We start from the raw sequence: 14041 nt of genomic DNA, 5'->3' as shown, positions 1-14041 counted from the left end.
TACCTCTGCATGATGGATCATTCGATTTTAGGAAAATTCAATTATTCTTAAAGTGCTAGGGTTTTTTCCTTTTCAAGATGAAAGACCGTACTGAGACTGAATGTAAGTGGAACTTACCATCAATACAAAAAACTGGAATGCCAACAAAAGGCTAGAATTGGTTAAAAACATTCCTAACCTTTATGTGACAGAGAAGTAGGGGGCATCATTGCTGAGGACTATACTCTGAATTTTTTTATTATTATTTTTTAACTGTTTGCCACCAGTAGTAGCCAATCAGAGRAAAGGTTTCTCTGTTTACTTTTTAAACTAAATTCAGATCTTTGACCACAGCAAGGTAACATATTCTGCTACTTACTATACTGAAATGTAAGGATTAAAATGAAGTGGCTTTGGTTGGATACTCAAAAAACATGGTGATTATTTTGTAAAGGTAAATATGTTTTTCARTATTAATCAACACTTTGTGGTCTCAAGTGCTTTTGTAGCTCAGGTATATAACAGTAGCAAGAGCACGTTCTCTCTCTTCTCTAACGCTAAGAAATACAAGACAAATATTGTAACTTCTGTATGTAAGGAAATGCCTGCTTCAGATGAACTTTACCTGCAGGAAAAAAAGGTGTAGGTGTAAAAATGTATGCAGGATGCAATCTTAATAACAGCTTTGGGGAAACTTTAGACTATATTAGTGAGTCTTGACACCTGTTTTAMGTTACAGACTGAAACTTCTTAGAGTGTATCACCTGAATATTTGCTGCACACATGAGTAGCTTTCATCCTACTCTGAATATTGTAAGGATCTAGTGTAAAATGTGCATTGCATCTGTGCTTGAACTCCTGTAGCTGAGCCCCCTGGGTTTTATCCCATCATCTGATGGATACATTAGTTTGCTATTTTCTCTGAGATGTAGGAAGAAAGATGGGTTATGTGGTAAGGAATACTTAAAATGGAAACTTGACTTTTTGGTGTTTGTGTATATCAGTTCCACCTTGGATTTACAACTGTATCTTATATTCTAGGTAAAACTGCCATTTAATGCACAAAGGATTATCTCACTTTCCAGAAATGACTTCCAGTCATTTCTGAAAATGCATAAATTAACACCTGAACAATTGGACTGTATTCATGATATCCGAAGACGAAGTAAAAATAGAATTGCAGCACAGCGATGTCGCAAGAGAAAACTTGACTGCATACAAAATCTTGAATCTGAAATTGAAAAACTGGTATGTATAAATATTCATTGCTGTTGTCATGTCTTTCTCTAAACATCCTGACTGGCTGTCTGGGAGTAGTTTGAGAGTGAGGTGGTTTACTACTTTTTCCACTCAAGCTTAGAAAACTATCAGTCTTGTATAACTTCTTGATAGCCGTTCTAGATTTTTCTGAGCTTTGCTTTAAATTACACACACCTTTCCTTCTGTGGACCTGCTTCCATTCAAATACAAGATACATCAGAGCATGATTTATGGTGAATGATGTTTCTGAAACCCATAAGCTTTGAACTTAATTGTACAGAATGATTCCCAGACCATTCTCCTGCAATGTTTTCTGCCTCTTCCCCTTTCTTGCTTTGAGATTTTTTTCTTTGGCTCGTGGTATTGCTCATGATTAAGTTTGCAATTATGCAATTGTTAGTTGTGCAAGTACTGTTCTTGGAACATATCAACATGGGCTGGTGAACTGTTTCCTGAGTCTTGAATGTTAAAAACGAGACCCTTCAAAAAGGCGGAAGATGCAGAARAACTTGGGAAGTTGCTTGCCTTTTCATCAGTTGCATCAAGATTATAGCTGAGGAGTTAATGCTCCAGTTTCTCTGCAGCCATCTGTTAATTTATTTTCTCCTCCTTAAGAAGCCAATAGAAAGGTAAATGTTTAATTTAAGAGAAATGTCGGTAATCTAAGGTTAAGATTATCCAAAAATAGCAATGGCAAGAAGATAATTGAGTGGCTTTTCCAGAAAATAAGTATTTGTTTGACTCTGTCATGTTAGTTTCATAGTTGATCATACCATGTGCACAAGATAATTCAGTTGTTCAGGACTACTGTACTCCTATTCTTGTTTGTGGAGCATTTTAGGCTTGGTGTACCTGAATTTGGGATCTGCATCTGCTGGGACATAAGCAGTCATGTTATGTCTTTTTTGACTTCAAATTGAAAAGGAAAGTAAAATTAGAGCCAAGTGCCATGGACTGGAAACTTAATTTCCTGTGATCCGTCATCTTTCACTGCATCTACTCCTACTTCTGCAATGCGGATACAGGCTTTGAAGGGGGGCTTACAGTGCCATAAAGCTCTGATGAGCAGGTTGTGCTCAATGAAGAAGGTGCTTTGTGAGGGAGGGTAGTCAGGTGGTTGTATTAATAATACTCTGACTGAAGAGAGAAGTTGCATTTCGGACATTTCAGAACTTTTTGCCTGATTTTGTCATCATGTTGTCATTTGTGTTATGTAACTCTGTCAATATTTTGCAATACTTGGGCAGGGAATTAAAGGTTGATCTGCAAGAGTAGACATGTGATTGTTTAAGAGACTAATAATTATAATGTAATATCCTTTCTTCTGTGAACCTGTGCTGGAACAGACTGAATGTCTGCTGTTTGGCAGTTAATACTGTGCAAGGTCTAGATAATGATGAGTGTTGAATCTTGTGAATAGTGAGGTGAGGTCTGAGTTATATGAATCATCCTGTAGGCACAAACRTGTTCCAGTCGCATTTCTTTATTCAACTGTGCAGATAAGTTTCTTCAGAAATTCCTGAAAATACGCTGTTTGGAGCTCTTGAGCATATTTGACAGCCACAGATGTGGTGCACCATCAAATTTGTATAAGTTATACACAAATACAGAAACATTAAGCTCAGTCTAGGCAGGATTTCCTGGTGGGTGGAAGAGATGTCTCTGAAGGGCTATATGCGATACATCCAGATTGCTTCATGTGTTGTGGCTTCTGCCTTGTTCCTGTTACTCTGGGTCAGTCGTGTCTCAGATCTGTTAGTCTTTGTTCTGATGTGGCTTTGAGAGGGAACAGAATGGTGTTTCTAGTTTGGTAACTCTTGACAAGTAGATGATACTCTGTGCTACCTTTTAGGAAGTACTTTTTTGGTGGAATTCCTCATCCTGGTTTCCATTATGTGCTGCATGTTGTCTTTTATTAATTTGTTTGGTGTTGCTTCCATTTTTTTCTCTCTCAGATTAGAAGATACTTGTGGTGTGTTTCTTGGAAATGTTCTATATTTGGAACAGACTGACCCCTGCCTGACTAGAGGCTGGAGACTGACAGCTGGCGAGTAGCTTTGCTGACAAGGACCTTGGGGTCTGGGGAGGCTGAGCATGGGTCAGCAGCATGTCCAGGCTGAGAAAGAGGCCATCAGTGTCCTGRGCTGCATTAACAGGAGCACAGCCAGTTGTTGGAGGGCAGTGGTTGTTACCCTGTACTTGGCATGTGTAACACTGAATCTTTTACTGAGTTTTGACCCCTCCCAGTTCTAGGAGTGCATTGATAGACAGGAGGAAGGTTGGTTGAAGGCCAGGCCTGAAGGTATTTCTATGGTGAGAKGCAGAAGAAATGGGCCTTCTACCTGGAAAAGGGGTGGGGAGACCTAATGGCTACCTGCCCCTGTCTGTGGAGCAGTCCTTGTGGTTATACAGCCCTTGGGAGTGGGAGATCTCCAGCTTCCTGGGAAGAGTACTTGACAGCAAGAGAACAAGAGAATTTTTTTTAAATTATAATGGGGAATTTAATCAAAATATAAGCAAACTTTTTTTTTCTTCTAGTGGGGGCAGGCAGTAGAGCAGTTTATCCAGAGAGGCTGTGCATGCCCTATCTTTGAGGGGTTGGTGGCATGACTGAGCAAAGCCCYGAGCAACTTGATCTTACCTGATCTCTGACTTCGTTTTAGCAGGAGCTTGGACTACAGACCTGCTGAGGTACCTCCCCTCCCAAGTGATTCTGTAATATTGGAAATCTTACGTTAAGTTCTACTTCTATTGAAGAAAAATATTGTTCAGTGCTAAATCTAACTGGTACCTGGGAGAGTTACCTTTGATCATGTCTCTTGATCTTCTGTATTGATAAAGTCTTTTTTTTACACATCCCCCCCATATAGCCTCTGCTTAATGACCTTTCAGGTGAATCTGGGTGTTCTTCTTGGTCACTAATACTCTGTATTTGAGAATACACAAGGGCTCTTTAAGGAGATGSTGATTGGTTAGAAACAGCTCTTTCAGAGAACCTGTGTATATTGACATTCCTTGTACAATGGGATGACCCTGCCTGAGCAGGGAGGTTGGACCAGATGACCCACTGTGGTCYCTTCCAACCTGACCCATCTTGTGATTTTCACTTCTAAACTTTTTAAATGAGGATACTTTTGAGGGGGAGCAGAGTAGAGGACAGCTGGTCTTGAGAAACACTACTTCCCTGAGGATTCTGTAGCTGAGAAGACTTATCAGTGGTCCAAGAAAAATGTAATTGAGATCTCTTTATATGTATTATAGCAGGGTTGAGGTGTGTGAACTAAGTACATTCTTTACCAGAAGATTCAAAAGAGCTCTCAGTTTATAATGACCTCAAAACTGACATAATTTCATAGTATAATGCTGCTGAAATAAAACAKTAATATTTACATGTATTAATCTGTCAACAACTTCAGAGGGGGATGAGGAATGGTGGAATGCTGGAATAATTATTTCTGAATGATCATGTTTGCTTTAAATAGCAGTGCAAATAATTTATCAGTCCATAATACACAGCTGAGTGCCTCTACATACCCAAAAGGTACTTAAAGTGATTTTAAATTAGGTGATCAGCCTAACAGAATGGAAAAGATTATTCTGGTGTTAAAAACACCTGGAGGACAATGCAGGCATCAGTCACAGCCAGCAAGGCTCCATAGGGGAAAGTCCTGYTTGTCAAACCTGATTTCCTTGTACGACAGGTAACTCAGCCACTGATCTAGGAAAGCCTGTAGATGTAATCCTCTTGGAGTTCAGCAAAGCCTCTCCCAGGATCCTTCTGAACAAAATGTCCAGCCCACAGCTGGATAAACWCATCATGTGGTGGGAGAGCAACTGGCTCACAGGTCAGGAATAAATGGTGACAGTGACATGAGTCAGCAGTGCCCTGGCAGCCAGGAGGGACATCCRTGTCCTGGAGGGCATCAGGCCCAGCATCRTCAGCCRGGCGAGGGAGGGACTGTCCCACTCTGCTCTGGGCTGGGGCAGCCTTACCTTAAATACTGTGTGCCATTTTGGGCACCATGATACAAAAAAAAGGTGTTAAGCCATTGGAGAGTKTCCAAAGAAGGATAATGGGGATGGGGAAGGGTCTGAAGGGGGGAAATCTTATTATGGTTRACCATGGGCATTTGGTCTGTTCAGTCTGGAGAAAAGGAGACTGAAGGGAAACCTCACTGAGGTCTTCAATATCCTCAGGAGGGGCAGACACTGACCTCTCTGTGRCTGGTTACAGAAGTTGAGGACACAGCATAAAGCTGAGTCATGGGAGGTTTAGCTTGGATATTAGGAAAAGGCTCTTCCCCAGAGAGTGGTTGGGCAAAGAACAGGCTCCCCAGGGCAGTGGTCACAGCACCAGCCTGACAGAGTTCAGGCACGGGGTGTGACTTTTGAGGTGTCCTCTGCAGGGCCAGGCGTTGGACTCAGTGACCCTGAAGGATCCTTTCCAGTGCAGCATATTTTATGATTAACAGCTGCTCCCAGTATGTTGACAAATAKAAATTTATTAGCAAAGTCCTCCTTCTACTAATTTTAGACAAGGAGAACTGGCAACAACTGCTCTTCTTGCCAAATGCTGCCTAAACTTTATCAGTTCTTTCAAAAAGAAATTGTAGAGGTTCCAGTATGAGATTTCTCTGCACAAAGGGATGTGAGGAGGAGTGAAAATAATAAAACTTTCCAGGAGTGAATTGAAATAGCAATAGTTGTAACATACCGTCCCTATGATTAAAACTTGAAAACTAGTTAAAGCTTTGTGTGTCTTCAAAACTGTATCTTCTTTTAATTAATTACAGAATTTTAAAATGTATGTGTTGCAACAGGTTTGGCTTTGGTTTCTTTGTCCTTTTCATTCAACTTCTTCATGATGGTCTTGCTTATTCCCTGTTCTTTGCCATTTCCTCATTTTTCTTTATTCAGAAAGTTGCTTGTTTGGATGAGACTTTTAGACTTCTCAGTTATCAGTGTCTTTTCATCTTCAGCAAGTTGTATCAGAAGCCTCAGAAAAATTCACAACATTGCAGCAAAAAAAGTTTGTTTTTTTTTTAATAGAGGCTCTTTTTCTTCTAYTTGATATTTATTAGTGAGTTAACATCCTGTTTGTTGCCATGTGCTTGGGCAATCCTGCTGCATTATGTCTCTAGGTTGTCTGTTCYTCAGCACATTTTATTTCTTTACCTAACTGTATTTAACTCCACTGTGTGTCCTATGGTGGACTTGGCACCTCTTGAGAATGGAAGGTAATKTCACCTAGTGGAATAATGTCAATAATTCAAATGTGATGATTGATTTTCAACATTGCAATTTTAAAATACAGATCACTGTGAAAACTGCTCTAATTAATGTTTTTTTGACTCATTGGTAATGGTTTAAGTGTGTTATGCTGTAGAATTAGTGTTTCCAGAATATGTACTGTAAGTGAAACTGCATTTCATTTGTTCAGTAACTACAAATTACTCATTAGTCTGCCAGCATGAGTTGGAAAAAGTTGTATATCTGAAAAACCATATCAAATAGTTGAGTTGACGATGCTTGCAGAGAGGTTAGGATTGACCTTTTGATATGTGTTTGATTGTGTTGCTGTTTACTTTCTTAATGCCAAATTACATCTGTTTCAGTAGATCAGATTATTCAAAGTCTTGTTTTAGCTTTGATAGGAGCATAAATTGTAGTTTTTTATGTTAAAATGTAGACTAAATTACTATTTTTCTTTTTGCAGCAAAATGAGAAGGAGAACCTGCTGAAGGAAAGAAACCACATTTTGTCAACTCTGGGTGAGACAAAGCAGAATTTGACTGGACTTTGCCAGCAGGTGTGTAAGGAAGCAGCCTTGAGTCAAGAGCAAATACAAATACTTGCAAAATATTCTTCTTCAGATTGTCCACTCTCATTTTTGTTCCCRAAAAGAGAACAAACAGCTCCATCTGATAGTGAGCTTGTGGTACCAGTGTCTGTAGAATCAGCAAATGGTSTTTCAGGTGTCACCCCTACAGCTGAGCAGAGTTCCTGTTTCCAGTGTGTCAAAAGTGTGTGTGAGACCACGTGCAATCAAGTACAAGAACTGCATCCAGTTTCTGCCMGAACATTGGAGCAAATGTCGCTTGTGGAGCAGTGTGGACAGAGCAGTGGCATCACAGACTTCTGCCAGCAAATGACTGACAAATGCACTACAGATGAGTGAATCTCTCCTTCCCATTGCCAGCCTCTCAACATTGCAATTAGAAATGGAATTGAGCATTATTGGAAAGTAACTTACTAAGTGAGAGGAAAAGATAGTTTAATCTTTTGAAATTACATTGACAATTACATGGTCACCATTATTACTTGGCAAGCTTTGGGTTTGCTCTGCATAGTTACAAACATAATTAGTATGTGTCAGCCYTGGAGCTTTTTCCRTGTGGTGATGCCAGGGAGGGTTCAGGAAAGTTGTTGGAAAGTRTAAACTCAATGCACAGGTGCTTATTTGTGAACAAATTTTGTTCATGTATAGAGCAGCCTATACTCTGATTAATGCCACAGTACTTAATGCCACTCTGCATTTTAATGAAAGCCTCCTGACAGCTGTTTATGCACAATGACTTCTATACCTGGAATTCTTCTAAGACTTCTTTTTTCCTGGTAGGCAAACCTTAAGAGGCATATATAGCTCTGTAAATGTTCATTTTGTAGATGGGTTAAGATAACATGACAGRATGAGGAAATTCTGGCAAGTGCACTCTGGAAGAGCTCCTTTTCTTCCTGCTGTTCCCCTCTCTGTCCCAGAGAAGACTTTTACTGAATTAAAGTAGTAGGCTACTACTAGTAGTAGTAGAATTGATTAGTAATTAAAAGAGCTGGAGCAACAGAGGTGCTGCCACATACTGCTYTCTTCTCTAAATTTACTGGGAGGAACTTCCACGTACTGTGGAAGTAACTGGTGCAGATCTTGGATGAGTGTGCATTGGATCCTCTGGCATCTGAATCCCATAGGCWTATTAAAACTCACTGCTGTATTGTGGCTTACTGTCCTAGCACCGTCAAGCTTGCTGCTTGTTTTTGTGGCAAGTGGGAATCAAAGTATTGTGAAAGTCTAAGGACAGACTTTTTTTGTTAAGGTATTCAGGCGCCACATACTTTTCTTAGTGCCTAACTGCCTAAAGTAAGTTACAAATATATTTGTTTTCTGATCACTGGGACCAGTAAAGTTCTATTTCAGAATCATAGTCTTCAGGATGCTTTATGGCTAAGCCTGTAGTACATTTTCAATGGCTTATGCTATTAGCCTAGATACATAAAAAGTTTATTGAAGAAATGAGCTGGAGAAATTTCCTTTATTATTTTGTGAAGGAGAAATTCAGCTACTGAAAATAATCCCCATTTTCTAGATTTTTACATAGCAGTGGATGCATATTGTATACCAATGATGCTTTGGTATTTAGATGTTATTCTCACACCAGAACTAAGTATTGAACCTCACCATAGAAAACTTTGGGTTTGCTGGTTTACAAAACATGAAGAATCTTGTACAAGCCAGTGGAATTCTTCATTTCCTACCTCAGAATGTATATTAGCTTTTTGTGTCTTTGTGTGCATGTACAGTAGGCAGCAACAAAGCAAAGGCCCTTGTAAATACTGTTTTGCAGTTTTATCTTGCAGTGAGACAAAACTTGTTCTTGGCAAGGCTCTTTTTTTTCCTCTCCCCACCACCCATAGGTAACATAGCATTAATAAATAACAGTAAGCCACTTATTTAAAGAAAAGTTAAACATTTGACAGATTTCAGCAGGACTTCTCGTAGCCAGCATGTAATACAAATGACTACACTACCTCACCTATGGGATTGAAAGTTGATTCAAATCTCTTGTGAATCCTTGGATTTTCATTATATATCATTACTTTTTTAAGGGAAAAAATATACTAATGGAGCATAGCTTGTATAAATCACAATGCTTGCAGTAACTGAAATTCAGAAATAAATACTACATGGCAGACATGATAATTGAATTGAAATTCTTTTAAATTACTGTCATTGAGATATTTTGATCCTGTATACATATTACTTTATGAAGCTCTCTGGGCTTTTTCTCCAGATTCCTGGTTAATTTAATCCTATCTCCCTCTCAGGCTGCCACCCTGGGCAGCATTTCACTCTTATGTCTCCTTTTTATATAAAAAGCAAACCAACAGGAAACAATCAAAAGCAAAAAGGAAAGCCCCAAACCTCTACTGTTTGTAACTACTCTCACTTTTAAAGTTGGTGATATTCTGAAATGACGTGGACAGTGGCATTAAAGCATTGTCCTAATGGTGCACATAATTGGAAATAGAATTCCTTGGGCCAAATCCTTGTTGTGATGAGGTTGAGCATCTTTGTAGGGAATGGCTGTCTGGGAGCTCATCCAGTGGCCCAAAGCCCTGACACACTTGGGTGCAGATGTTGGAAAACAAGGTCAGCAATGACCAAGTTTGAGGCTGGAATATCCCTGAGGAGTTGTGCTCCACTGCTGCAGTCTGGGGATCGGCCAGAGCCTGAATTCCATGTAGCTGATGGTGGAGGGATTCCAGGGTGGGAATCGTGGCAGTCATTGACCTGTGACAAAAGTAACATCATGTTTTTAAACCTGATATGAACTTGATGAAGTTTGAGGATAGGTTTTTGCCTGACCAGCTGCGTCTAAATAATTTTTAAAATATTTATTTAATACCACAGACCTACAAGTTGCATGTTGACTTCTATAGCCTATATCATCAACTTGCAAATGTTACAAATGAATGACAATTTTGTGATACAGACTTCTCAGGAAAATGTTTTTGGAGTTTGGTTTTAATTTTTTTTTCTTCCAGTAAAGAAATACTCAATTTTGAAATTGTAAAATACTTTGTTAAAGCATGTTTTAAAATACTTTGGACAGACTATCTTAAAGCCATAAGGATATGATGGCATACAGATTGTAAAATAAACAGATAATTACAACAGTTGATTTTGTATTTTTCATAATTCAGTATTTTCTAAGACTACAATAAAAACCACTATCCTTTCTACAAAGGCTTTTCTATTTTGTGTAAGTCTTCTGCTGTGGAAATCTCTGCTGGTACATTATTCATTTATTTAGTACTGCTCAAACAGTTCTGAAAATGTAGAATCTCTGTATGGTTTATAAATTTAATAGGCCCAAACCACTAGCTTAGGATTCTTCAGACAAAGCTGAAATCTCCTAATAATCCAAAGAGGTAATTGTAGCAAAGTTGGGTGTCTACTAAACTACTCAGGGTATTTCCTCAGTAGTGTGTATTTTGCTCCATTGATTCTCTTTTTTAACTGCATATTCTTAAATACTTTAATATTCTTCTCAACCTACTGAAGATTAAAATTGCCATGTGGGAGAGCTGCTTTTTCATATGAATGGCAGTGTAAAGAAAGTCAGAATTGAAAATAAATCCTTAAAATGGTTATCAAATAGATAATACTTGTGAGTGAGCATAATATTGCAATACAAGCAAATGAAATGAGTATATTTTGCTAACTTGAGAAATAACATTTAAGGTTTTCTTGATACATTATGTGGTAATAGAATTCAGTATGATACTTTACCGAGATTTCCTAACTTTTAACAATCTACTATTTCATACTTACTGTAGAAAGAGGAGGAGGTGGACAGGAGAGGCTTGGGAAGAAACAAGACACTCAGTAATCAAAATAGTGTCCCACAATGTGTATATATTCAATTCTATTAACTTGTTGAAGGCTATAAGTCTCAGCATGGCATGGTTTTGTTTAAAAGTATTTGGGTGATGAGATATTCTCAAAAGTTTAAAGTTTTTATGTTGCAATTTTATTTATCAAACCAGTGGTGATAAATCAGAAGATAAATTTCATGTAAGCCTGACAACATTTGGGATTTTTTTCAGGTAACAATCTAGGAAATAAGAAAGACTCTGAGTTTTTATTCCTATTACTTCGACTCTTGTTAAAAATACACTTGATTTGTTTTAATACAGGATCCACTAAAGTCCCTGAAATGGAGTCTCATCAGGTTACACAAACCTGTCAGATACTTTAAGATGGTAGTGAAAAATGGTGTATTGAATCAGCATGTGAAGGTAATTYAARTGCAGSTGTTCTGATACTGTTGGTATAGTTACATAATTGCTCRTTGTAATTAAAASTACCCATAWTTACAACATTTRCTTGAATACAGGATAAACAGTGGCAACTATATGAAAATAATATTCTTAACAAAGTAGAAGGTTAAAAACCAGGGGGCAGGTGCAGGGATAAAAGACAACAGAAGTCACAGGCTCCCAGATTTGGATTAAAAGCAGACCATGGGAGTTGGGGAATATCACTTACAATGTCTGTTGGGCTGGTCCATTTTTTGCACATGGTTTGTGAATATAGGAATGTTAAAAGGTGCATAAAATTTTCAGATTATGATGCTTATTCTCGTCTCTGAGGAAAATCAGTCCTGCCCACCCATAAAATGAAGGAACTTTGCTAACCTGCATCTGTGCAGATATTATCCCAAAAAGCTTATGAACCTGTCATTGTTCTTGTTGGAAATTCATCCCATGTATTGTTTCACAGGCTTCCATAAGAACTTCAAACACTGACAATTTCTGTGCTTTCATGTCCTTTCTTTTTTCCTCCCTCTACAAAAATGACAAAAAAGCTTTTTAAATGCAAATCAAAATAGTGGATGAAGGACTGAATGAAATTCTGTGCTTTTGTGTCACACCGAATACCAGAATTTGTCTTGGTCTTCTCAGTTATAAAATCTACTGTTCCAGCTTTGTGATGGACTTACAAGACTTTGAATTCTTACATAGAAATCTGACAGACATCTTGACCGGATGGAAATCTCAGACTAATGGGCAACAGCAGAGCTGTGTGTGGGAATGTCCTTTAGATGTTTCCCCTCTGCTACGTCCCAGGCTGCCATGAATTGTGCAGTGTAGCCAGACCTGGGAGGTCAGAGCAATAGAGACTTTTAAACAAAGTAATTATGGAGGCTTGTATGCCCTCAGAGGTGCCATCAGAGGGTTTGTGTCTGTTCAAAGCAGCTCTCACCATCCATCTCTAGTAGTGCATTAAGGACAGGGCTGGGAACTGCCTCTGCCTTAAAAGGCAGAGCATCTCTTTTGACCTCAAAAAGTAAAGTTGTATGTGTTTGTGTGTGTGTGTGACTCCCTTAGTGAGCTCTTCCTGTTCTCATGTAGTTCTATGCAGCTCAAAGCTCCTAGCTTTATAGAAGGCAAATTCATCTCCTACATTAGACTTTGTTATGTCATTGCAGCCGAGGGAGAAAATGCTGCAGTGTGTGGTGGGCTCCTGAAAGAGGGTGATGGTGCCTTTCTGTGGGAAAGAAAGCACCTCCCCACTGTATTGGTGCGGTGATGATTGCCAGAGGGACGTAAAGGCCAGCAACAACTTCCTCTCCTTGCATGGTGTCTGTGGGAGCAATCCCCAGTGCTGTTCAATTTTGGGGGTGATATTCAAAGGAGGATTGCGTTACCTCCCCTTGGGAGGGAAAGCACCTGGCTCCAGTGTTGGTAGTGGAGATTTGTAGGTGCCCATGGAAATTCTCAGCCAGTAAAGTTTCTCTCTTGGCACTTTTTGTGTGGGAGCCATCCCCAGACATCTCATATTTTTCAGGTGGTATCAAGATTCTGGAGTGGGCTCCTGAAAGAAGATCAAATTACCTTTCCTTGGGAAGGAAAGCACCTAACCCCAGTATTGGTGGTGCGGATGATAAGATGCCCAGGGGAGTTAGAAGCCAGGAATAGTTCACTTTCCTGGAAACCTTTGTGTGGGAACAATCTCTGAACATGCTGAGTTTTGGAGCTCAGCTTCACATTTCAGTGTTGGGCTCCTGAAAGAGGATGACAGCACCTTTCTTTGGGAAGGAATGCACACAGTCCCAGTGTTGGTGATTCAGAATAAAGGCTGCCCAGAGGTAATAAAGGCCAGCAACAATTTTCTGTCCTGTGTGATATCAGGCCCTGAATGTATTCAGGGTTGAATAAATTCAGGAGTTATTGGAGCCTAGCTCCAATTTTCAGAGCAGGTCTTCTGAAAAAGACTGACAATACCTATACGTAGAAAGGACAGAGCCCGATCCCACTTCAGGTGTTGGAAACCTTCAGGTGAGGTGTGCAGGGAATGTAACAGCCAACAATGGGTGTCTTCTAGCACCTTTGCAATGGGAGCAATCCCCAGTTGTAATCATTTTTGGAGCTAGTATCCCAAGTTAGGAGAGGGGCTTCTGGAAAAGTATGACAGTAGTTTTCCTTGCGAAGGAAGGCACATTCTCCCAGTGTGGGCAGTGCAGATGACAGGCTGTTCATGGGATGTAAAGGCTAGGGTTTTCTGTTCTGGCACATTCTGTGTGAGAGCAATTGCAGGATGTATTCCATAATTCTTCAGGTAGTATGCAAAACTGGTAAATGGGATCCTGAGAGAGGATGGCGGAACACTTCCTGGGGAAGGAAAAGCACCTATTGACAGTTTGGGTTCTCGAGAGGAAATCTGCCTGAGGAAGGTAAAGGCCAGGAACAGCTTTCAGTCCTGGAACTTTCTGTGTGAAAGCAATCCCTGAATGTGATCAGTTTTGGAGCCCAATTCAAATTTTCAGGGTTTTCTGAAAGAGGATAACAGGAAAGGAATATATCTAACTCCAGTGTTGGTGCTGCAGAGAAAAGACTGGTCAGGGAAGATAAGGTCAGCAAGAGTATTTTCTTCTGGAAGCTTATGTGTGGGACCAAATCTTGAACGTATTCCATGTTGGAACTCGGCAAATTCCAGAGGTGGGATTCTGAAATAGGATGT

At 39.5% G+C, this 14041-nt stretch overlaps 1 protein-coding gene across 2 annotated transcripts in view; it reads left to right on the top strand.

The window, feature by feature from the left end:
• Nucleotides 1-10606, top strand: part of BACH1 (BTB domain and CNC homolog 1) — a 28573-nt gene extending 17967 nt beyond the window's left edge. For both annotated transcript variants that reach the window (XM_057385994.1, XM_057385995.1), the window contains 2 exons: nt 1021-1227; nt 6956-10606. In XM_057385994.1, the coding sequence (XP_057241977.1) occupies nt 1021-1227; nt 6956-7417 (669 nt within the window). In that variant the 3' untranslated portion in view covers nt 7418-10606. The remainder of the gene's footprint in view (nt 1-1020; nt 1228-6955) is intronic.
• Nucleotides 10607-14041: the final 3435 nt, after the last annotated feature.

The sequence above is a fragment of the Malurus melanocephalus genome, unplaced genomic scaffold, assembly GCF_030028575.1.
Source record: "Malurus melanocephalus ecotype Western Australia unplaced genomic scaffold, MMel_1.1 scaffold_899, whole genome shotgun sequence".
NCBI classification, from domain to species: Eukaryota; Metazoa; Chordata; class Aves; order Passeriformes; family Maluridae; genus Malurus; species Malurus melanocephalus.
The sequence above is the reverse complement of the archived record's forward strand: the minus strand, read 5'-3'. Positions and strand labels throughout refer to the sequence as shown.